Raw genomic sequence first — 25,895 nt, 5'->3', positions numbered from 1 at the left:
GTTCATTCCTCCATATAGCTGAAAGCCTGGTGAGAGCAAAGACAGGGTCTTGTTTACCACAAGACACTCAGCTCTGAGCCTGACAGCTACAGCCCTCAGTAACAGCTGGTAGAGGATGAATAGATGGATACTTTGCCTACAGATAGGTTTTAAGGCATTCCTACATTTAAGAACCTTTAACTATCCCAACTTGACATTTATAAACCTTGTGTACTCATTTAAAATTCTATATAATCCATATTTAGCCTTCTCCTCTGTCTAAATGAGTAAAAAATTATTATTTAGACACATTGTTATATATAGTGAAATTGAGAATTAACTAGTGTTTTAAAAATTAAAATGTCTGGTATCTCAGTTGGTTGAGCAACCAACACTTGATTTCGGCTCAGGGCATGATCTCGGGGTTATGAGGTCAAGATTCTCTACCTCTCTCTCTGCCCCTCCCCTTGCTTGCTCCTTCACTCTCTCTCTCTCTCAAATAAATAAAATCTTTTTAAAAAATAAATAAAAATAAAAACTAAAAGTCTGAGCACAAAAGAATGAGTGCTACTAGTTTCCAAAAGCAAACACCCTTTAATGATCTGTTTTCTAGCTATATATACTTCTCTTTCCTTCTATATAAAACATGATTCTTAGAGCATACAAATACCATTTAAAACCATTCCTTTTCGTTTCTGCTTTATTAACCGACAAGGTAGTTCTTTACTTTTGGCCACTATTTTTTTCCTTCACATAACAACCTGTAAAACATATATTCAAGTGCACTAAGAATCAGTTGTTATTTTAAAGAGCCCTTAAAGGATCCTGTTTTGCAATTATAGGTGACAAAGCAGAAGCTTTGTTTCATTTTCTTTTTGGATCGCAAAATCTGTATAAAAAGTAACAACTACAATAAAACTCTATTGATTTAATTAATGTGTCATATTAAAACACTCATCTACACTCTTCATAATTTAATACCTTATAGCTACTTTGTATACTTTTAAACACTATGGTTAAATGATTTTTCACTTAAACACCCTCTATTAAAAGACAAGTAAAGAATTTAGTGACCTTGTACTCAGCATATTCGGGCTTCCACAAACACAACTCACCTCCATTTTTTATAAACTTGATACTTGTAATGTCCAATTCCCAGTAAATAGGGATTTTCAGGAATATTCCTAATTGCATGATACCGTATTTCGTTAATTCTAAGATGTACTTTTTTTTCACATTTTAACACCTCTGAAATCAAGATGTGTCTTACAACTGATGGTACCCTAAAATTTATAATTGACAGCATTTACTTCTTTTATTGATCTAAAAATGTATCTTACAATAGATTGTATCTTGGCTAAATGAAACACAGTTATTAAAATATTTTAAACTTTTCTCTAATATTGCTTTCTAACTGGTCTAAATCACAGTACAATTATAATTCAAACAGTTCTAGAATCAAAACTAAATAAACTTAAGATTCATGTTTTACCTTTTTAGAAAACTAGTGACTAGGCTAAACTCAAAAAGTAGATAATTGAAAGAAAATGCTTCTTTAAATAAAAATGCAGGATAAGTTAGATTTAAGAAGCAGAAATAACAGAAATGAAAAAAAAAAAAAAAGACTTGAAGATGTTCAGTCAGTAGTAGCTTCCAAGGAAGTGGAGGCATGAAATAGCCCTAGAGCTTAATCTATAAAAAGAAACAAATATTAGGAACATGGCAGGGGTTAGCAAAGATAACAAATTATTTAGGAGGAAAGATACTGTTGTATTATTTTTCTCTCCTTAAGGAGGAATCATTGTCACCCTTTAAACAAAAATATGGTAGAAGTAGTTGAAATAATTGTAATTAAATGTAAATTGTAAACATTCTTAGTAAATGAAAAACCAACCTACCAGCATTGTCTTCCTTCTGGCTCAATCTGTTTCACCTTCAGGTAATCCTAGGATAGGGGCTCCTTTTCAGATCCCCAGTTTTTCATGTCGATCTTCTACCTCCCTGTGGCAACAATATGTTCTAATTAAAAGAGTCCTTTTGTGCCACAGGGAGGATTTCTGATGGTATAACAAATACAAAAGTTATCACAGCTCATCATGAAGTCAAATTAATCTTGAGATTTTTCAAGAAAGAAATTTGGCTCCTGAACTTATTTTTCAAGACAGAAATCTCGTTTTATTTTTTAAAACTGTACTTTAAAAAGCTAAGCTTTCATTTACTTAAAAAAAAAGCAGTTCTTTCTTGTTGAATTATGTAAAAATTCTTATCATTTGTCTACCTTTTCAACTAGTCTCTAAACACAATTTTGTTGATCACAAAAAAGTTTTCTTGAATTATTTAACTATTAACACCAAATTTTTATGTTTTGCTACCTGGTTAAAAACCAAAGTCCTGGTCCTAAGGATCAGAAAAGAGAAGTAAGAGGCTACCAGACTGCTTTCAGCCATGTCTTTTGTTAAGATTAATAAATCTACTTGTATTACAGAACATGTTGTTAATTTTGCTTAAAATATACATTTTTAAAAGACCAACAGGAAATATAAAAAGCAGTACTTGCTGGTACTGTTCTCTTGCTGGTAAGATTATGAGTGATTGTCACTGTTTTTCTTTTTAATACTTCCCAATTTCTCCACTGAGCATGTATTGATTTTATTATAAGAAAAAAATCAAATTTAGGTATAAGAATGAATGATTAAAACCTGTTGTGACCTTCAGATGAAGTTAATCTAATATGACAACATTATGGCTCTGATATATTTTGGATGGTCATATTTATGTTTTTGGATGACTACCTTTTTATATTTTAAATAACACTGAAGTATTCAAGGTTTAGCATATAAACCTTTTCAAAAAAGAAAATATATTTAAGATTTTATATAGATGGTTCTCAGTTATCTGCAATACTGAGGCAAAAATCAATTTATTTCAATCTTTATTTCCTAAGAGCTATGTGTTAAACACTATATACTATATTCAACAAAATTTAAATATATGGTCTCTGTCTTCAAGAGACTTATATATCCACTTTGAAAACAAAAGGAGTAGGTATACACACAAGAACAGTATAAGAAAGTAAATGATCAAGTGCTTTAGTCCAAATGGTCTAACACAAGATCAGGAAAGAGCATCCTTAATGTAGGCCATAACCACTGTGGAAAGCTTCATGTAGCTGGGCCTTGAAGAAATGGATAATACCTAATCACAGTATTGATAGAAAACTATACTTGCACAAAAGCTCAGAAGCATAAATAGCACAGTCCATGCAAGGGGTAATAAGGAAACCTAGAATACAATGTTTCAGTAGATAAGAAGGCCAGATTAAGAAGGATCTACTTCTGGATGATTCTGTGGGTGACTGATCTTGGCAGAGGAGTGGCTTTTGAAATCTAATAAGGAGCTTCAGAAGAATGATAAATGTAGGTGCCAAAGCACAGTAACTTAAGGAAGGAATAACAAGGAAAAAGCACAGACTGAAGGTAGAGAGCATTTGTTTTTTTTAAAAAAAGTGAAGTGAAAGGAAAAAGAAAAATAAAACAGAGAAGTAAACAAATGTTCTGTTTTAATGTATAAAAGACCTTCTCCATATTTGAAGACATAAGCAAAGGTCCTAATGAAGTTAAGGAAATACTTATGGAGCACTTACTACATCACAAGCACTGTGCTTTGTATATTTATTTTATATAGTCCTCACAATCTTGAATTACTATTTTATGACTGAAACAGAGTCAAAAAAGTTAAACACTGACAGGTAAGTAATAACGTAGGAATCTGAAACCAAGACTAACCATCAATATTCTTCCCTTTCCTTCTAAAGACAACCACTTAAAAAGGCTTTAAAAGAAAAAAATATTAACCTCCGGAATAGGACTTTCTATCGTATCTGACTATTCTTGGCTCTTCTGCATGTTCCTCAAAATGTAAACATTCCCTAAGGTTACTTCCTTAATCCTGTGTCCTTTGTTCTTGATCACAGAGAGTCAAACACAGAATTTAAATATCTTTCCCTTGGAGAAATCTCTCAAATACCTTTGCTTTTGGGGATTCCATTTATTTCCATGGCATCAATTACTGATTTCCAAAACCATCTCTCCTTGACCTTTCTTTACTAAGCTTCAGTTGTACTAGATAACTTCTATTTGCCCCTCCAGATCTATTCTCCACCCTTCTTGATGCTGCTCTCTGTCCCAGAAGGCTGACTTCAACATCCTATTGCTTTAGATTGCACTTGGTCAGTGGAGAGCCTTGGCAGGGGATTAGAGGGAAGAAGGAGAAGAAAATCAGAGTCCTTATTCCCTGGCTCCCTCTCTGTGCCATCACCCTCAAGCCAGCTGTATCCCTGACCAAAGGTTCCAGATTCTCCCAAGGTGATCCTCGTTCTCCAGGGCTCTCTCCTTCTGGGTTCCAGCAATCATTCCCTCCCTATGGGAAGAAACAACTCTGCTACTGCCACCTCTGAACTACAGTTCTATTTTTTATGGTCACCCTATACTTGCTCATATATTTATGACTAGTCATTTATTAAATATTTTTAAATTGTTCTAATTTGAGTATGACATCTCCCTTGTGATAGGGCCCTGACTATACATTTGTGCACCTTTAAATACCTAAATATTTCTCCTTAGAAGCTCTGCTTCAACTCAAAATCAACACTACTACCAGACTTATATGGTTCCCAAAACAGTCTTGCCTTCCTCAAATCCCTATAAGATACTATGGCCATCACGTAGGGTTAAAAAACTGAGTAATATCTACCTAACTGTGCCTGTCCCTCTAATTTGTCATGTCAAGTATTGCTAGATCTGGGCAGCCCGGGTGGCCCAGGGCCTGATCCTGGAGACCAGGGATTGAGTCCCACATCAGGCTCCCTGCATGGGGCCTGCTTCTTCCTCTGCCTGTGTCTCTGCCTCTCTCTCCCTATGTCTCTCATGAATAAATAAATAAAATCTAAAAAAAAAAAAAGTATTGCTAGATCTTATGTAGTAGTATTACGTAGATAAGCCCTTTCTGTTCCTGTGGTTTCTACCTTGTTTAACTCAAGTCATCCCTTAACTCATATTACGACAGCTAGTCTTCCTGCTTCATCCCTTCCCCTACAATCATCCTGTATCTCCTGAGATACTAATTGCATAGTACTTTCTACTCAAAACCAAGTCCAAGTCTTTCTCCTTCTTACATGCCTTATCACTAACTCTTGGATTCAAATGGTATTTTAGTCACAACTCTTAGTGGAACTCCCTGTCATGGTCTCATTTACTCAGTAACTTCTAAACATGCCTTAAACTTTAATATTCCACCCATTATTAATTATATTTCCCTCTGCCTTTCACTAACCTCCTATCTTGTCCCATCCAAATCCCACCATCTGTCCTCCTTTACTTTCTCTAACCATTCCCTAATTCTGTAAATTGAACTTTCTTCTGAAAATTTCTTTAACTTCGTAAATAGCACTCAGTTGATTCTATACTGCCTTATATTTTCAATATAATATATATTATATATTATTTACTTATATATATATGTAAATTATTAACCCCTTGAGGGAAAGAAACATGTTGAAGATAGTACCCTTGTACATAAGAAACGCAAACTATTTACTGATATATTATTGTAAATTAAAGTAGAAGTTTAAGGGGATAAATACAGTAAGTTAAAGTGCAAAATGAAGAAACAGATCCTAAATAGGTCAATCTTCTCAGCTAAGCCTTGAAAGATTTCTATCAACATTTAGCTACTATTGGTTGCATTGGCATAAACTTACTACTTGTTAAATGGTAATCTGTCAATAACCTTTAAAATTTGTATGTATTTTATACATATGTGTGTATGTATATATATATATATATAATTTTTTGAGAGTGGACATAAAAGCTACATCTTCAAATCTTAGTAGGGAATCCCAGAGACTCCTCTCCATCCCCAACTCACCACCTCAGTCTATCTAGCAGGCCTCCAGAGCTGGTGGGGTCTGCAGCCACTGGCAAAGGTAATTTCAGCCTGCCAGTCAAGACCACCCTTCACTCACACTCCATTACCATTCCTTAAAGACACTTTATGATTATTGATCTCCAGTTATCATCAAAAAACAATTTTATTTTTTAAAAAGGCAATTTATAGATGAATACGCTTATTTTTAAAGTCTCAAACATGTTTGGTTTTTCCTATAAAATTTGAGAGGATTACTATTACATATAAGCTCTGTGAGGAAAATGTACATTTTCTTTGTCTATACAAAAGGTGAAGCGAAATAGCCTACAGTTACAACTAACAAAATGAGAAACCATTTTATACATAAAATAATTAGGATAGCTAAATGTACATCACTATATAATTTTAGTACTCCTGCCTGGATTTCATCATGAACATTATTTCTGTTGGAGACATATACATATGGGTATATAGGAATAAAAGAAGAAAAACTTCAGTGTAAACATGCAGGAAATGAATATAACAGGTCAGTAAGTGTAATTATGAACATTTTTAGACTAATATAATTCAAGTTATAATACAGGAGCATTCCAGGAAGTAGTTCCTAGATGTACAAAAGGAAATCTTGTTCTATACGATCTCATTTCCACCAATTCACCAAATAAAAACTGCTGTAGACATCTTATAAATACTCCTTTCCCTTTTCTCCCCAGTCAGCTTCTTTTCCAAAGCCTATACATATCTGGAATTTAGGTTAAAAATGTCTAGCACCACAAGAAATGAACCTGATCCTAATCAACTACCTAAAAGGAAACATACATTAGGATAAGTCATAACAGCTTTATTTATCTGTATATGTTCTAGATATCAGAAGAATGAAAAAATATTTATTCAGATTTTAACTTGTTTAAAAATGCATTTTATTCTTTATGGGGTGCCTGACTGGCTCAGTCATTAGAGCATGGGACTCTTGATCTCGGGATTGTTAAATTCAAGCCTCACGCTGGGTGTAGAGATTATGTGAAAATAAAATCTTTTTTTTAAATGCATTTTATTCTTTAAATTAAAAAATTAAGTTTAGATTTGCTGATTCTGATGTATACATATTAACAATCCTTAGAAAGTTACATTAGCCACATGTATTTTCAAGTAAGTCCGTATATTGTAGTCTCAAGTTCTGCATGCCTTATGATGAATAAATGGGAGTATTTTAAATTGTTCTAATTATACATTTATGAGATGTATGAGCCAGCAGATTTCAGTCTGAATTTGGCATTGCCTTTAAAAGAGCTGTAAATGAATTCTAAGTTTCACAGTGTTATTCTATAAAGAGAGACAAGAATAGCTATACTATACTATTCTTTATTTTTTGAAATAATAAATCAAACATACATTTTTAAAAAAATGTTTAAGATAAACTTCTCAAGTACTTTTAGACTATTGTAGAATAATGTAAGTTATTTACTAACATTTCCTTTTAGTGTTGAAGAAAAACCAATCTAAAACATATTACCAACTAGTCAAAAACCACTTTTAAAATATCACAAAAGTAACGGTTCTTTTTAGCCAGATGATGTATATTCCGTTTTTCAATATCACAATCATTCATACCTGTGCCCAGCAAATGACTGTCATCACCCTTAGAGTTCAAGATAACTAAGAAAGTAAAATCCTTTGAACAGATGATATTCGCTTCCTATTTGAAATTGTTTTTACCTAAGTAATTCAAAGAAGCACTGATCATCAATTTATACAACCAATAAGATTTGGCTGATCTGCTCTGGCATTTTATTTTATTATTTTTTTTTAATATTTTTTTTTATTATTATTATTTATTTATGATAGTCATACAGAGAGAGAGAGAGAGGCAGAGACACAGGCAGAGGGAGAAGCAGGCTCCACGCACCGGGAGCCCGACGTGGGATTCGATCCCGGGTCTCCAGGATCGCGCCCTGGGCCAAAGGCAGGCGCCAAACCGCTGCGCCACCCAGGGATCCCTATTTTATTTTTTTTTAAAGATTTTATTATTCATTCATGAGAGACACAGAGAGAGAGAGAGGGAGAGAGAGAGAGAGGCAGAGACACAGGCAGAGGGAGAAGCAGGCTCCACGCAGGGAGCCGAACATGGGACTTGATCCTGGATCACGCCCTGGGCTGAAGGCAGCACTAAACTGCTGAGCTACCGGGGCTCAGCCCTGCTCTGGTATTTTAATGTGATAAGTATCCATAATTTAAAATTTTTTTAATTTTTTAATGGGAATTTGGTATTGTAGTTTTCATATTTTTAAAAGTTTCCCATTTGTTACCAAAATAATAGTCTTTTTTATTTTTTTGATCAAAACATTTTCCAGGGGATGCCTGGGTGGCTCATTGGTTGAGCATCTGCCTTCAGCCCAGGGCGTGACCCCAGGGTCCTGGGATCGAGTCCCACATCAGGCTCCCCACACAGAGCCTGCTTCTCCCTCTGCCTGTGTTCTGCCTCTCTCTGTGGGTCTCTCATGAATAAATAAAATTTGAAAACAAACAAACAAAAAACAAACAAAACACTTTCAAGAAATTTCAAACCGGCTCTTTTTTTTTCAATCAATTTAAGCTATCATGCTTTTTTTTCTTGTGCTACTAGTTTTGTTTAGTTACACTCTAGTTATACTTCCATAATAAAATCAGTTACAAAATCTACTTCAAAATATCATCCTGCATAACACTTTTAACTGTTCTCACAATTTTTTTCCTCAAGAAGAAAATTCATCTCTGCCATGATGCTTCTGGCTTCAGACTGGAAAACTCTCCAAAACCCTCAAAAAAACATACATATATCTTCCTGCCACTTCCATTTTCTACTGTCCATCATGTACCACTCCAGTCCAGTCACAAAGTCTCTATAAAGTGTGTAGCTACCTATTTTGAGAAAATGAACCGATTATCCCTTCACATGGGGTTTGCAGGCACTGCTGTAATCATTGCTCTGCAGAGCAAGGTAACTTTTAATCCCTTAGCTCAATAAAAAATAAAACTGGAGAGAAAAAACAAAATAAAAGTGAAACTGGAGGAAGGGCAGCATTAAGCCATTAAGCTAGACTAAGCTAATAGTCTTAGGGTGTGCTACTGGGCCTCCACAAGCAGAAAAACATCAAATATTCAAAATTTTTAACCATGAGACTTTGCTACATTTATAGAAATTTATCTAAATACTTAAGAACGCTGGGGCAACTGGGTGGCTCAGTTGGTTAACTCTTAATCTCAGCTCAGGGCTTGATCTCCTGGTCATGAGTTCAAGTCCCATGTCAGGCTTCACGCTGGGCATGGAGCCTACCTACATAAATACATACGTACGTACATACATACATACATACTTAAGGGTGTTCATTAGAATTATAAACCAAGTATAAGGATTCTTTTTCTCCATTAAGAGGTAAAGATAAATTTTAATGTTTATTATTATAAAAATAGTCATTACAGTCTTTCTGGTAAAATACTCTATTTTCTTTATGGTCAGTGGCAAAAATTAAATGGTTTCCAAGAATTATATAGATTAACCTCCAATTAAACATAACAGTTATCTCACCACAGACAGACTGAAATACCAAAATTTCTCAGAAGACAAAAAGGGAAGAAGACTCTGATAGACTGTTAGAAAGATGCTCCTGATCTAAGAAAAAAGGAATCATGCTGCTCCACCAATACTGATTCAAAGAAATTCTTAATTGGTTATAGAATGAGAATACTGTGTTTGTTTTTGAATTAGTTACCCTCCTATACTAGCCTAAAGACTTCTATAAGTAACTAGTCAATACACTCTTAGAAAAAAAATGATAAAGATAATTTTATTATTATGGGCCTATAAACTTGTCCTTAGGGTCCATGATTTGAAACCTGTTATACTTCAAAGAATTGTAATGTTAAACTTTATAAAAAATTCCCTTCAATGAAAGATTTGCCACCAGTTTCCAAGCAGAAAGAGGTTCTGTGGTATATTACTCATTTAGCAATAGTAATGTGGACACATCAAATAAGAACTCACAAGTAATGAACATTTTATGAGACATCTACCTGTTTCCACATTTTCGGTCTCGACTTCTTGTTCCTCGGCCACATCTTGCATCATGTAAGTCTCATCATCATAAACCAGGACCTGGGCTGCATAGCCCTGCTCTAATCTGGCACTTGGAACTGGCTCCACAATCACTGCTGGATATTCAGAAACCTTTTCACTTTCCTGCAAGAGCAAATTTTGAAAACAACCTTTTAATTCACAAATTCTGGATTTACTTATAAATACTTGAGTTCACATAGTGTCAAGGGGGCTACACAACAAGTTTCATGTATTACGAGTATGAATGTAAAAACCAAAACGAGATGAAAACGGAACTTTAATCATCTTTTCAAATCTCAGGAGGTAAGACATAATAAGCAGGGCTTCAGAATTAAGATGACAAAATTAAAAACATGCATGTAACTGCACTGTCTCACAAAACCCACAAAAACAAAGTAAAAGACTTTTTAACACAAATCCATAAAGAGAAGAGATAAGAGCAACAAAGGAGAAGAAATAAGAGCAACAAAATCTTGGAAGATTGAAAGTGGATGGGTAAGTGTTATGAAATGGTTTAGCAGACCCGGGAAAGCCAAATCACAGTCTGGCAGCAAAAAGAAGCTGAGAAATGACACACTTTACAGTGGAGAACCCACAGAAGGCAGTACCCATTACTCCTGGAAGTGGAGCAGCAGGTGGTAGAGAAAGGAGGGGTTCAAACAGGAAGGTTCCATTAAAGCTGTTTGAAAAGCACTTTAATTCCTAGACCTGTTCCCTCCTCCATGATGCTGGGCAACTGGCCCTCATCTCAGCAGAAGATTGGAGAATTAACTTTCTGGTGAGGGAAAAACAAGAGCATCTTTGAGGTATATTAGGCACATTTGTTAGCATTGATCCTGCATTAAAAAGAGAATTTTCAATCAGCTTTTTAGTCCTCCACTTTTAATCATGACCAGACAGCCAAGTATTATTAACCATCTAAGGAAAAGCCTCTACCACAGAATACACACACACACACACACACACACACACACACACACAAACACACAGTCATATTCCTCAGACAGATATTATATCCATAAAACAAGAACAGAATACAATTTAATAAAGATATTTAAAAAGAAAGAGTTCCTAGAAGTTAAAAACACAATGACTGAAATAAAAAAGACAGAGGGTTGGAAGATAAAATTGAGGCAGTCTTCCAGAAATCAGAGAAAAAAGATAAAGTTTTGAAAAACAGGACAGAAGACAGAACAGTATTAGAGGACCTGTCCAGGAGGTCCAATAGTCCAATATCTGAATAGAGTTCCAGAAGGAGAAAATAGAGGAGGGGGAAAAAAAAAGTTGGAAAGAAATGAAAAGAATTCCAGAAAATTTCCTAGAGCTGAAAGATACAAGCTGCCCATTTGAAAGGACCCACCAGATACTTAATATAAAAAGTTAAGGGAGAACTACACTGAAGCATGCCACTGTGAAACATCACAACGCTGGGGACAGAAAGGAAGATTTTAAAGTTTCTAGAGAGAAAATACAGGTCACATGCAAAGAATATGGACTCAGACTTCTGTCTTCTCAACAGTCATATTAGAAGGAAATGACAGTGAAACAATTTCTTCAAATTGTAAAGGAACATTATTTCTAACCTAGAATTCTTCAGCCAGTCAAATCACCTTATGAAAATAAGATACTTTCTCAGATACAAAAGATCTCAAAACATTTACCTTCCATACATCCTTTCTCAAGAAGCAAGCGGAGAGTATATTTCATCAAAACAAAAGTAAAATTTTAATAAAGACAACAACTCAAGATAGAGAATACAGGAGATCCAAAATGGGAGAGATGACAGTAATCTTCAAGAGAATCTTGTGAAGAGAGATTCCGGGATGCCCGCTATGCACTAGATTTATAGGGCCACGAGTCTGGATTGTAGGAACATGATTCTGGAGACAGCATTATAAACTGTCATCACCAAGATAACCACTGGCATTGCTCCTAAGGACAGAGTGTCCAGATAAGCCTATTCCTGGTTTTCATTCATATTTGGTTTGCTTTATCTATTCACTCTACCTTGTATTGCTACCTGGATCAGTTAAGACTCATTTCACCTCCAAGATGTGTTCTACTTTGATCTACCCTTAAGTGCTGGAAGAAGACCACAAAGCCTAGAAACAAAACAAAACAAAACAAAAACCAACCAACCAGCATTCTTCCCCTGTGACTGCACGTATACCTGCTGAACAAACCTTCAACACCAGATCATACTATTGCCTGAAACCTGACCAAGACGGCCCTACGTTTCTAAGAACTAACTCGTAACACTGCTTGCTGATCTCCTGAGTAGAACCTCTTGAAGCTCAGTGAACCTGGTGCCAGACTACTCCTCCTTTTCCTGGAAACTGTAATCTAACTGTGGTAATACTATCCTTTCCTAACTCAGCTTGGAACATTAATCATTTTTTCAAAGTAAACAACATGTTGTTTAGGAATATATACAAAAAAAAAGGAATATATACAAAGACAAAACTATAATGGAAAGTAAAGGAATATTACCATTTATTAAGTCAGGATAATGGCATCTCTGGGGTTATTAAGAAAGGGGACACATTTAATATTCTAAAATACTACTAATTTCTATTTTTTAACCTGATTGATACGTACTATTTTTTGTTCTTAAACATATATTTTATACACTTCATTTTGCATCAAATATTTCACAATAAATTTTAAACATATTAAAAGCAAATGTATAATAAATTAAAAATAAGCAAGCATACGCTGAATATTAACATGGAATTTCCTACTCTGTAAGACAAAAAAATGTTAACATTAAAAAAAAACATCCTGGGGCGTCTGGGTGGCTCACTTGGTTAAGCGACTGACTCTTGGTTTCGGCTCAGGTCACTATCTCAGGGTCCTGGGATCAAGCTCTGAGCCCCCTGTCAGGCTCTGTGTTCATAAGGAGTTGGCTTCCCCTCTCCCTCTGTCCTACCCCCTACTCAAGTACTTTCTGTCTCTCAAATAAATAAGCCTTTAAAAAATAAAAAAATAAAAAATAAACCTTTTTCCACAAACTGGATATACTAACAGTTGAATCTCTATGCTGCTTGCTCAGCTTTATAACCAACCTACAGGCAGCGTCACCCTAGCTGTAATAGCTGTTAATGAGAAGTGCGGGGTAAGAAAAGACTGATGAGATCTACACTCATCAAAAACTCAGAAAGCAACAACATAAGTAGCATTTGAGGCTAGTACTGACCCACCCAGTAAATATTTATATATAACCCAAGAGATTTATAACTTCTCTCATTCCTCTGAAATCTAAGAGTATTATTAATAGTAACATTAACCTGAAATCATTTTATATTGTGAACTCTCCACCTCCACCTTACCAGCAGGAAATAAATTTCTAAACTATGAAATACTTGAGGTCTAGAAGTCTGTATAAAGCCAATTCCCCCATCTATACTCTCTTCTCCACCAATTAGGATTCTAGACCCGCTCTTCTCTCTTATACATGTTAGTTGGGTTTTAAGATCTCAATGGTTCCTTCTCATTAACTTTTTTAAAAAGATTTTATTTCTTTGAGAGACAGAGAGAGAGCACAAGGAGGGAGGAGAGGGAGAAGCAGGCTCCCCGATGAGAGGGAGCCCCCTGTGGGGCTCCATCCCAGGACCCTGAGATCATGACCTGAGCCGAGGGCAGACGCTTACCCGACTGAGACGCCCCATCCTTTTCCTTAATTTTTATAAAAAAGAAAAAAAATCGTTATTAAAAATTTTCAATTCTTCTTTCAACTGAACTCCAGATCTTTGCTTCTTTTACCTGTATACCCTCTCAAAAGACAGTTTAACTCCCTGACTAGTTATCTACACCTACCTTGTGATCTGGATTCCACCACCACACTGAAACTATTCTCTTAAATGTCAAGAAGGACAAAATTCTATTCCAGCTTTCATCCTCCTTTCCCTTTCTGCAGACTCTTACATTCTTACCTCATTTTAAAAACTGTCGCTTCCGTCATTTTTGTTCTCTTTCTACCACTCTGCTTTTAAGCATCATTGATTCTTCTTCCGTATCCAGTGACTAAAACATAGCCAACCTTCTATGGTTCTGTCTTCAGCATTTCCCTTTTACTCTCTTCTACCTTCCCTGGCAAGGCCACCCATTCTTAGGGCTTATTTTAAATATAGCACCTCTATACTAATGATTACTAAATATTTGTCTTCTCCTCTGACTCATCACCAAAACTCCCGAACCAGATTTTAAACTACCAACTTAACATCAATACAAGAATAATCAGCTAATACTCTAAGCTTAACATGTTTAAATGTTAAAACTAACTAACTAAATAAATAAACAAATATTAAAACAAATTGTCAACATCTGTACCTGTTTCCCTGTCCTGTGTTCTTCTCTCAACCTATTTCTTCACATTTAAAAAAATTACAATATTCATACCTCTCAAAGTCCCTTGAGAATTCAATATCCACAAAGTACATATTACTTAGCACAGCGCTTAGAACAAAGTAATTACTCGATTAGTGACAGCTAATCATCATATTGTAACATTAGCAATAGTATTCAAACCTACTATTTGCCCTCAACTTTGGAAGGCATCTCTTCACACTACAATCAGAATTGTCTGTATTACTTCTTTGTACAAAAAGCTTTCATGACTCCTCATTTGTCTAAAACGAAGGTTGAACACACAAAACAATGCTTTTTTTAACACTCTGAAATATAACCCTCAACCCACTTGTTAGGTGTTGAATTGATTCAGATTGGGGGATGATAGAAGACTTCCTAGAACTGGGTCATGAATGGATGAAAAGGATTTGGACAGATGTGGAAGGCAATTGTAGGCTACCAGATGAACACAAGCAAGTCAGAGAGGCTTTCACATTTGGGAATTAGGGGCAAAGCAAGTAATCAAAGAGCTATGAGAAGTAATGCAGGAAATAAGGCTGCAAAGGTGGGTATATTAATTTTTGGAGCTACTATAACAAATTATCATAACCTGGGCTGTAATGCTCCTGTGAACGTCCCTGCTCTTCCCCACCCTTCTGTTCCATTCTATTCCATACTCACCTATGAGTCAATTTACCAGATCATACAGTAATTGTACACTTCATTTTAAAAGAATACTCAAATTGTATTATTTTATATTTGCACTATAAATGAGAGTTCCAGTGCTTTACAACCTTTCCAACACACGGTATCCTCTGTTATTTTTGCCATTCTGCGTAAGTATGTAGTAGTATCTCCCTCTGGTTTTTGTTTTTAAGATTTTATTTACTTATTTGACAAAGAGAGAAAGCACAAGCAGGGGGAGTGGCAGGCAGAGGGAAAGGGAGAACAGACTTCCTGCTGAGCAAGGAGCTGGATAAGGGGCTTAGTCTTGGGACCGTGGGATCACAATCTGAGCTGAAGGCAGACACTTAACTGACTGAGCCACTCAGGCACCCTTGCCTGTGGTTTTATTTTGTGTTTCCCTGACAGTGAATAATATTGGGCATTTTTATATGCACTTATTGACCAGTCATATTATTATCCTTTCAAATCCTTCCCCCATTTTAATGTATTATCTCCAACTTATTATGTATTCTGAATATAAATCTTTTGTCAGTATATTTAGTATTTTTCCAAATTTTGCTTCACCTTTTTAAAGATTTTTTTTAAAGAACATTCGTTTATTTATTTATTTATTTATTTATTTATGATAGTCACACAGAGAGAGAGAGAGGCAGAGACACAGGCAGAGGGAGAAGCAGGCTCCATGCACCAGGAGCCCGACGTGGGATTCGATCCCGGGTCTCCAGGATCACGCCCTGGGCCAAAGGCAGGCGCTAAACCGCTGCGCCACCCAGGGATCCCAAGAACATTCGTTTTTATTTTTTTATTTTTTTATTTTTTAAAGATTTTATTTATTTATTCTTCAGAGATACACAGAGAGAGAGAGAGAGAGAGAGAGGCAGAGACACAGGCAGAGGGAGAAGCAGGCTCCATGCACCGGGAGCCCGACGTGGGATTCGATCCCGGGTCTCCAGGATCGCGCCCTGGGCCAAAGGCAGGCGCTAAACCGCTGCGCCACCCAGGGATCCCTCGTTTTTAATTTAAATAAAATACATCACTTTTTTCTTTTCAAGTTTTTTCAAGTTTTTGTGTTCAATCTAAAGAAACCACTGATTCAAAAAATTTTCTCCTGTGTTTTCTTCCAGAAGTTTTTATAGTTTAAACATTTAATTCCAGGATCAATTTTGAGCTATTCATGGTGTATGATGTCAGAAAGAATTGAGTTCATTCTTTGGCATATGGATATCCAAAAGTTAAAAGACTATCCTTTCTCCACCAAATTACATTGCCACCATTATTGAAAAATAAATCAGTCTTATGTGGCTCCATATTATGTCAACTGATTTACATGTCTATTGACATATCAAACTACACTGTCTCAATTACTGGAATGTCAAGGGAAATCTTTAAAGCCTTCTGACTTTCTTTGACGTAAGTCTTCCAATCTATAAACATGGTATAACTCTTCATTTATTCAGGTTTAATTTCTCTCAACATTATGTTGTGGTTGTCTCCATACAGATCTTTTAGTTACTTCCTTAAACATATCCCTATGTTACTTTTATGCTGCTAACCAGTACTTTTTATCCCCTAAGATTTTATTTATTTATTTATTTATTTATCTATTTATTTATTTATTTGAGAGAGAGAGAGGGTAAGCAAGAGCGAGAGACAGCACAAGCAGGGAGAGGGACCGAGGGAGTGGGAGAAGCAGGCCTCTGCTTGCTTAGCAGGGAGACTGACTCCGGGCTCCTGGGATCATGACCTGAGCCGAAGACAGATGCTTTAACTGACTGAGCCACCCACGTGCCCCAAAAGCACTGCTTCTTAAGTTTCATTTTCCAGTTGTATTTCGCAAAGACATATGAACGTAGTTGAATTTTACATATTCACATGTTCTAAATTTATTACTTCTAACAGTTGTATAGATTTCTTATGAAATTTTTTTAAAGATTTTATTCATTTATTCATGAGAGACACAGAGAAAGAGGCAGAGACACAGGCAGAGGGAGGAGCAGGCTCCATACAGGGAGCCGGATGTGGGACTCGATCCCAGGACCCTGGGGTCACAGCCTGAGCCAAAGGCAGAAAGTCAACAACTGAGCCACCCAGGTGTCCCTTCTTAGGAATTTCTATACACATGACTGTATCATTTAGAAATACAGACACTTCTACTCTTCTCTTCCAATCTATACGTCTTTTATTTTTCTTACCCTGCAGCAAGGTAAGAATAGAAGTGATTAGAGCAGACATCTTTGCTTTACTATCAACCTCACAAGGAAAACATTCCTTTTTCACCTTTAAGCATGATGTGGCTGTGGGTTTTTCACAGATGCATTTATAGGGTTGAAGAAGTTGCCTAAAGGGTTTTTTGTGCCTACTGATATGATCACATGATTTTTTTTCTTTTTGTTAATGTGATAAACTGCACTGATTGATTAAACCTACCTTATTGGGACATAGATCCCTTTTATATGTTACTGGGTTTAAATGCTAGTATTTTATCAAGAATGTTTTTGAATGTGCCCATGAAGGACACTGTAGTTTTCTTTGCCTGTGTATTTTTTATCTTGGTATCAGGATAATGCTGGACTCAAAATGAGTTAGGAAATGCTATGATGTCTATTTTCTAAAAGAGTTCTATAAGATTGTTATTATTTCTTCCCTAAATGCTTGTTAAATCATCAACAAAGCCAGAGCACCTGGGTGGTTCTGTCAGTTGAATGTCTGACTCTTGATCTCAGCTCAGGTCCTGATCTCAGGGCTCTGATCTCAAGGTTTTGAGTTCAAGCCCTGCCGTGGGCTCCATGCTGGGCCTGGAGACTACTTTAAAAAAAAAAAAAAAATGCAGGCCCAGATGATTAATAAAGCCACTTTGTCATGGAAATTTCTTTGTGTAAAAGGTTTTTACTAGAATTTCAATTTATTTTAAGATAGAGGGCTATTCAGACTTTCTATTCCTGTTGGAATGACTTTCAAGGATTTTGTCCATTTATCTGGGTTAAGAAGCTTATTGGCATAAAATTGTTCATAATATTTAGTATCTATACTAATGGCTCTTTCATTCCTTATACTAGTAATTTTTGACTTGTTTTTCCCCCCTTTGGCTGTCTGCTTAGAGATTTATTAATTTTATTAATCTTTTCTTTTTTTAAATAAAGATTTTATTCATTTATTCATGAGAGACACAGAGAGAGGAGCAGAGACATAGGCAGAGGGAGAAGAAGGCTCCATGCAGGGAGCCCAATGCCGAACTCAATCCCAGGACTCCAGGATCATGCCCTGGGCCGAAGGCAGGTGTTCAAATGCTGAGCCACCCAGGTGTCCCTTATTAATCTTTTCAAAGGACCAGCTGTTAATTTCCCTAATGTTTGTCCATTTTCTACTTTACTGACCTTTATCTTGGTTATTTCCTCCCTTCTACTTTGGGTTTAATTTGATCCTCATATTCTAGCTGATTGAGATAAAAGCTTAAATGATTTTAGGCTACACTCTTTCTAATATAAGTATTTGAAGCTATAAATTGGGATGCCTGGGTGGCTCAGCGATTGAGTGTCTGCTTTTGGCTCGGGGCATGATCCCTCAGCCCTGGGATCGAGTCCCACATCAGTCCCTCTGCCTCTGTCTTTGCCTCTCTCTGTCTCTCATGAATAATAAATAAATAATCTTTATTTTAAAAAAAAAGAAGCTATAAATTTCCCTCTGTGTACTGCTTTACCTTTTTAAATTTTAATATATTGTGTTCTCATTTTCATTCCATTAGGATATTCTCTAATTTCTCTTGTGATTTCTTTTTAAACCATGAGTTCTATAAAAGTGAGCTGTTTAGTATCCAAATATCTAAAGAATTTGCAAACGTTTGTTAATTTCTAACATAATTATGCTTTGGTCAAACAACTTTCTCTGTATGATTTCAATCCTTTAAAAATTATTGAATGTGGGGCACCTAGGTGGCTAAGTCAGTTAAGCATCCGACTTTTTTTTAAACATGGACTATTTTATTTTATTTTGGTAGAAGGATTTTTAAAAATTTAAATTCAATTAATAACATATAGTGTATTATTAGTTTCAGAAGTACAGATTTCAGTGATTCATCAGTTGTGTGCCCAGTGCTCATTACATCACATGCCTTAATGCCAGTCACCCAGTTACACCATCTCCTCACCCCTATCAACATCAGCAACCCTGTTTGTTTCCTAAGATTAAGAGTCTCTGTGGTTTCTCTCCCTCTCTGATTTAGTCTTGCTTTATTTTTCCCTCCCTTCCCCTATGACCCTCTGTTTTGTTCCTTAAATTCCACGAGTGAATCATATAACTTTCTTTGCTTGATTCTGCTCAGCATAATACCCTCTAGTTCCATCCACATTGTTGCAAATGGCAAGATTTCTTTTTCTTTTTAATAACTGAGCAGTAGTCCATTGTGTATATGTACCACATCTTCTTTATCCATTCACTTGTCGATGGACATCTGGGCTCTTTCCATAGTTTGGCTACTGCAGACACTGCCGCTATAAACATTGGGGTGCAGGTGCCCCTTCAGGTCACTTCACTTGTATCTTTAAGGTAAATACCTAGTAGTCCAATTGCTGGGTCGTAGGGCAGCTCTATTTTCAACTTTTTGAGGAACCTCCACACGGTTTTCCAGGGAGGCCGTACCGCCTTGTATTCCCATCAACAGTGTAAGACGCTTCCCCTTTCTCCACATCTCCACCAGCATCTCATTTACTGATTTGTTCATTTTAGCCATTCTGACTGGTATGAGGTGGAATCTCATTGTGGTTTTGATTTGTAAGTGTTCAAAGTGTCTCTGATGCTGAGAGATGTCGGGCATTTTTTTCATGTGTCTCTTGGCCATCTGTATGTCTTCCTTGGAGAAATGTCTGTTCATGTCTTCTGCCCATTTCTTGATTGGCCTGTTTGTTCTTCAGGTGTTGAATTTGGTACATTCTTTATAGATTTTGGATAATGGCCTTTTATCTGATAAGATATTTGCAGTATCTTCTCCCATTCTGTGGTTGTCTTTTGGCTTTGTCAACTGTTTCCTTTGCTGTGCAAACACTTTTTATCTTGATGAAGTCCCAATAGTTCATTTTTGCCTTTGTTTCCCTTGCCTTTGGGAGCTTTTCTAGAAGCAAGTTGCTGTGGCCAAGGTCAAAGAGGTTGTTGCCTGTGTTCTCCTCTAGGATTCTGATGGATTCCTGTTTCACATTTAGGTCTTTCATCCATTTCGAGTCTACTTTTGTGTATGGTGTGAGGAAATGGTCCAGGTTCATTCTTCTGCACGTGGCTGTCCACTTTTCCCAACACCACTTGTTGAAGAGACTCTTTTTTCCAGTGGATATTCTTTCCTGCTTTGTCGAAGATTAGTTGATCAAAGAGTAGAGGGTCCATTCCTGGGTTCTCTCTTCTGTTCCATCGACCTATATGTCTGTTCTTGTGCCAGGACCACACTGTCTTGATGATTACAGCTTTGTAATAGGGCTTGAGGTCCGGAATTGAGATGCCCCCAGCTTTGGTTTTCATTTTCAACAACCCTTTGGCTATTCCTTGTCTTTTCTAGTTTTTTGTTTGTTCGTTTTTTTAAAGATTTTATTTATTTATTAGAGACACAGAGAGACAGGCAGAGGGAGAAGCAGGCTCCATGAAGGAAGCCTGACACAGGACTCGGTCCCGGGTCTCCAGAATCAGGCCCTGGGCTGAAGGCGGCACTAAACCACTGAGCCACCCAGGCTGTCTCTTTTCTAGTTCTATACACATTTTAGGATTACTTGTTCCAGCTCAGTGAGAAATGTTGATGATATTTTGATAGGGATCGCACTGAAGGTATAGATTGCTCTAGGTAGCATAGACATTTTAATAATATTTTTCTTCCAATGCATGAGCATGGAACATCTTTCCATTTCTTTGTCTTCCTCAATTTCTTTCATGAGTGTTCTATTATTTTCAGAGTGCAGATCCCTTGCCTCTTTGGTTATTCCTAGGTATCTTATGGGTTTGGGTGCAGTTGTAAACGGGATCCACTACTTAATTTCTCTTCCTTCTGTCTCATTGTTAGTGTATAGAAATGCAACTGATTTCTGTGCACTGATTTTATACCCTGCCACTTTGCTGAATTTCTGTATGAGTTCTAGCAATATTGCAGTGGAATCTTTTGGGTTTTCCACATAGAGTATCATGTCATTTGTGAAGAGTGAGAATTTGACTTCTTCTTGCCCACCCCAGTGCCCTTTATTTCTATGTGTGTCTGATTAGTGAGGCTAGAATTTCTAATACTATTTTGAGCAAAAGTGGTGAGAGTGGTAATCCCTGCCGTGTTCCTGACTTTAGGGAGAAAGCTCTCAGTTTTTCCCTGTTGAGAATGATATTCACTGTGGGCTTTTTGTAAATGGCTTTTATGATACCTCAGTATCGATCCCTACAGTGTGGAAAGTTTTAATCAAGGAAGGAAAGCATCCAACTTTTTATTTCATTTCAGGTTGCTCAGGTTGATCTCAGAGTTGTGGGATCGAGCCCCATGTCAGGCTCCTCACTCAGCAGGTAATCTGCTTGTCTCCCTCTCCCTCTCTCTCTGCCCCTCTCCCTGCTTGCCCTTTCTTTCTCTAAAATAAATAAATATATATATTTTTAAAGTATTGAGATGTATGGGGCATCTTTGTGGCTCAGTTGGTGGAGCATGTGACTCTTGATCTCAAGGTTGAGTTTGAACCCCATGTTGAGTGTAGAGATTACTTAAAAATAAAAAAAATAATAAAAAACTACTGAGATATATAGCCCAGAATATTCTCTATTTTGGTTCACTGTCTATGTGCACTCAAAATAAATGTGTATTCTGGTACTACTGGGTAGAGAGCTTCTGAGAGGATTGCAGCTTCTGAGAAGAATGCAGCAATCTCCAGCTAATACTGTGGATTTATCTATGTTTTCTTTCACTTCTGTCACTTTATGCTTTATGTATTTTGAAGCTCTAATATTGAATGCATACCTATTTCTTGACAAATGGTCCTTTTATCATATAGAAAATATCTATCTTTATCCCTGGTAGTATTTTTGTCCTGAAGCCACTTCAGCTTTTTTATGATTAATGTTTGTACTGTATTCTTATACTCTTACTTTTATGCTATGTTGTTATACTTAGAATGAGTTGTTTGTATAAAACATAATAGATTTGGTTTTTAACCCAATCTGACAAGATCTGCATTTTAATTGCACTGTTTAGAATATTTACATTTAATATTATCAATAAAATGGGATTTAAATCCACCCCCTTGCTCTGTTTGTTGTTTCATTTATTCCTCTCTTTACTCTGTCATCTTTTGAACAGAGTCTTTTAGAACTGAGTTCATCTTTTTGAACTAATTTTTGAATTAAAAATTGCTAGCTATCCATAGTCCTTTGCTTTATTTCCTAGTGGTTCTCTAAATTTTACAATACGCTTACCACAGTTTATATACACGTAATGTTACTTCGTGTATAATGTACAAGCTTACAATAGTATTCCTACAGTTCTCTCCTTTGCTTACTGTTGTCATACCTTTACTTCTTCACGTTGTAAACCCCACAAGACACTGTTATTGTCTTAAACAAATATCTTTTTTTAAAATTTAAGAACTGATCTTTAATTTTATGTTTATATAAATATAAATTTTATATTTACACATTTCCAGGGCTTTTCATTCCTTTATGTAGATCTATACCATTCGGTATCATCTACCTTCTGCCTATAGAATTTTTTTTTTAAAGATTTTATTTACTTATTCATGAGAATACACAGAAAGAGAGAGAAAGAGGCAGAGACACAGGCAGAGGGAGAAGCAGGCTCCATGCAGGGAGCCCGACATGGGACTCAATCCCGGGTCTCCAGGATCACACCCTGGGCTGAAGGCAACACCAAACCGCTGAGCCACCCGGGCTGCCCTGCCTATAGAACTTCTTGTAACAATTCTTATTAACAAAAGTTTGCTGATGACAAATTCACTTTTCACTTCACTTTTGAGAGATATTCTCACTGGCTATATCCTTATAGGCTGACAAGTTTTAGTCTTGCTATGTTTTAAAGAAGTCATTATCTTCTCACTTGCATAGTTATCAGTATCAAGATGTCTGTTGTCACTACATTTGTTTTTCTGTTTGTAGGATTTTTTTTCTCTGCATGCTTTCAGGATTTTCTTTCTGAAATTTGCTTTCAGCATTTTTGTTATAATGTGGCCCAGTGTCAAAAAATAATAATAATGTGCCTCAGTGCCTCTGCTAGCTTTATCCTGCTTGAGGTTAAGATTCTCATATCTATGGGTTTTTATTTTTCATCAAAATTTTCAATTTTGATGGCCATTATTTCATTTATTTTTTTCTGTTTCCCTCCACTCCTCTCATTCTGGGACTCAAATTACATGTTATTTAGACAACTTGGTATTTCCCACAGATAACTACATCTTTTTTTCATGTTTTTTTTTTTTTTTTCAGTTTTTCTTTGTGCTTCATAATGCAGTTTCTATTGCTCTCTTCAAATTTGTCTTTTCATCTGTAGTACTTAATCTATTTTTAATTTTATTCAGTGAAATTTTCTTTACAAAGTATATATTTCATCTCTGGAATTTTTTTTAATGTCTTTTATGCCTCTCCTCTGAGGTGCATATTTTCTAACATCTTGACCATATTTATAATGGCTGTTTTTAAGTCTTATCTGCTCATTTCGTCATCTCTATCATTTGTTTTTGTCTTGATATATTTTTTCTTCAGGTTATAGGTTACATTATTCCTGATTCTTCGCATTTAACATGGTTAGGTGTTAGATATGTAAATTTTACACTGTTGGGTACAATTTACATACTGTTGTCATATCTTAATAATGTTTAAGTTCTTTATGGATCAAGGGGCACCTGGCTGGCTCAGTCAGAAGAGCATGCAACTCTTAATCTCTGCATTGTGAGTTCAAGCCCCATGTTGGGTGTAGAGATTCCTTAAAAATAAAATCCTAAAAAAAAAAAAAAAAATCTCATTACTTATGATCAACTTCTTCAAGGCCTCTTTTTTAACTTTTTAGGTCAAGTTTGAACTACCCTTTATTCTACGGCTACTACAGCCCTACTGGAAGGCATAACACTTCTGGAGTCTGTAGGAATGTCCTGAGCATTTAATAAGGACTCTCTCTTCTAGCTGCTTAGGACTGAACTCTAGATTTTTCGGTATATTATTGAATTTATACCTTTCTGGTCATTCTTTGCCTGGTTTCATGGAGTTTCATATTATATCTGAGCGGCTTATTCAGCTAAAGATCAGGTTACTTGAGGCTGAATTCTGGTATTCTTCCTCTGAGCAGCTTCATCCTCTCAGATACTTTGCACTTCAAATTAGTCATGTTTGTCTCTCCATATTCCAAATATTACTTCCTCAAGTCAGTGAGACTATCACTCTTTGCTTGGGTTCCTCCCCACTATGCTAGATCCAGAAAGTTGCTTCAAGCAATGAGTCAGTACAGAGATTATCTGCTCTTCTCTTCTTCTCTTAAGAAACACACTGCTGTGCTTCCTGATGTCCAATTGTCTTAGTCCATTCAGGCTGCTACAACAAAATAACACTGATGTGGCTTATGAACAGTAGAAATTTATCGTTCATAGTTGTGGGAGCTGTAAGTCCAAAATCAAGGTGCCAGCATGACTGGATGAGGGTCTTTTTCCAGGTCAAGGACTCCGTATTGTATATCCTTACACAGCAGAAGGAACAAGGGATCTCCATGGAACCTTTTAAAAGAGCACTAATCCCATGCATGACAGTTCCTCCCTCATGACTTAATTACCTCCCAAAGGCCCTAGTTTCCAATACCATTATGTTTGGAGGGTAGTGTTCAACATACGAATTTGGGAGGGGGTGTCACAAACATTCAGGCCATAGCACCAATGTTTCAGAACTGTGCTTTCACATGTTTGTTCATTTTCCTAGTTGTTTATGGTGGGAATAAAAATCTGGTCTCAGTTATTCCACAGAACTCCCAATCTTATTTGTCTGAAAGTAGATGCTTCTCTAGAATTATATTTGCTATGTTTTTAAAAATGTATGTAAATCCTCATATTTTTTCAGCATTAACTCTGAATTTTATGATACTTACCTGCTATACATTTCCTTTTTAAAAACTGATCTGGTTATTCCTGCCTATCTATTCTTCCATACAATCTATACATCCATTATCAATTTCCCCCAAACTTGCCCTAACATTTGATAGAGATGGAATAAAATACATAAACTGCAGGAAATTGACATCCTCCACAATATTGACTCCTTCCATCTCTCCTATCCAAGTACAAAGTATATCTCTTTATTTATGAAAGTCTTCTTTCATGTACCTTCTTTCATGTACTTCAACGTCTTCAAAGAAGCCCCATATGTCTTTTACACTTATTCCTCAATATTTTATATTTTTTGTTAATTTTCTGAAAGGAATCTTATTTTCCATGATCTCTTCTATTTCCTTACAATGGATAGCTAGATATTTTTTAAGTTAATTAAATCAGTGTACCCACCAAACTACCAAGCACTGTTATTAGTTCTAATTGGTTTTCATGGATTTCCTCTGGTTTTCCCAGGTAGAGAATCATATTATCTGAAAATAATAATTTGGTCTTCTAACATTTATATATTTTTTCATTATCTTATCTGATTACAGGAAAATATTAAATAATAGTTATGGTACTGCCCACACTTTAGAGGAAATACTCTAGTACTTCACCATTAAACAGGATTCTGGCTACTGATTTGTAACAGTTATTTTTTTACAATGTTACAGAAATATATATTTATATTTATATTATTAAGAGTTTTTATCAGAAATAGATATTTAATTTCATAAAATCTCATTTCATCAGTTATTTTATCCCTATTAACATGTCATAGA

At 36.0% G+C, this 25,895-nt stretch overlaps 1 protein-coding gene across 16 annotated transcripts in view; it reads right to left on the bottom strand.

Annotated features, from left to right (window-relative positions):
- Positions 1 to 25,895, bottom strand: part of ELF2 (E74 like ETS transcription factor 2) — a 95,797-nt gene that overhangs the window by 37,980 nt on the left and 31,922 nt on the right. For 8 of the 16 annotated variants that reach the window (XM_072755222.1, XM_072755225.1, XM_072755226.1 and 5 more), the window contains one exon: positions 9,955 to 10,120. In XM_072755222.1, the coding sequence (XP_072611323.1) occupies positions 9,955 to 10,120 (166 nt within the window). Of the gene's footprint in view, positions 1 to 1,877; positions 2,037 to 9,954; positions 10,121 to 10,605; positions 10,773 to 11,658; positions 11,781 to 25,895 lie in introns of those variants that run through there. The other 8 variants (XM_026018474.2, XM_026018475.2, XM_072755237.1 and 5 more) reach the window with 4 other exon arrangements.

This window comes from Vulpes vulpes, chromosome 4, assembly GCF_048418805.1.
Source record: "Vulpes vulpes isolate BD-2025 chromosome 4, VulVul3, whole genome shotgun sequence".
Taxonomy (NCBI): Eukaryota; Metazoa; Chordata; class Mammalia; order Carnivora; family Canidae; genus Vulpes; species Vulpes vulpes.
The sequence above is the reverse complement of the archived record's forward strand: the minus strand, read 5'-3'. Positions and strand labels throughout refer to the sequence as shown.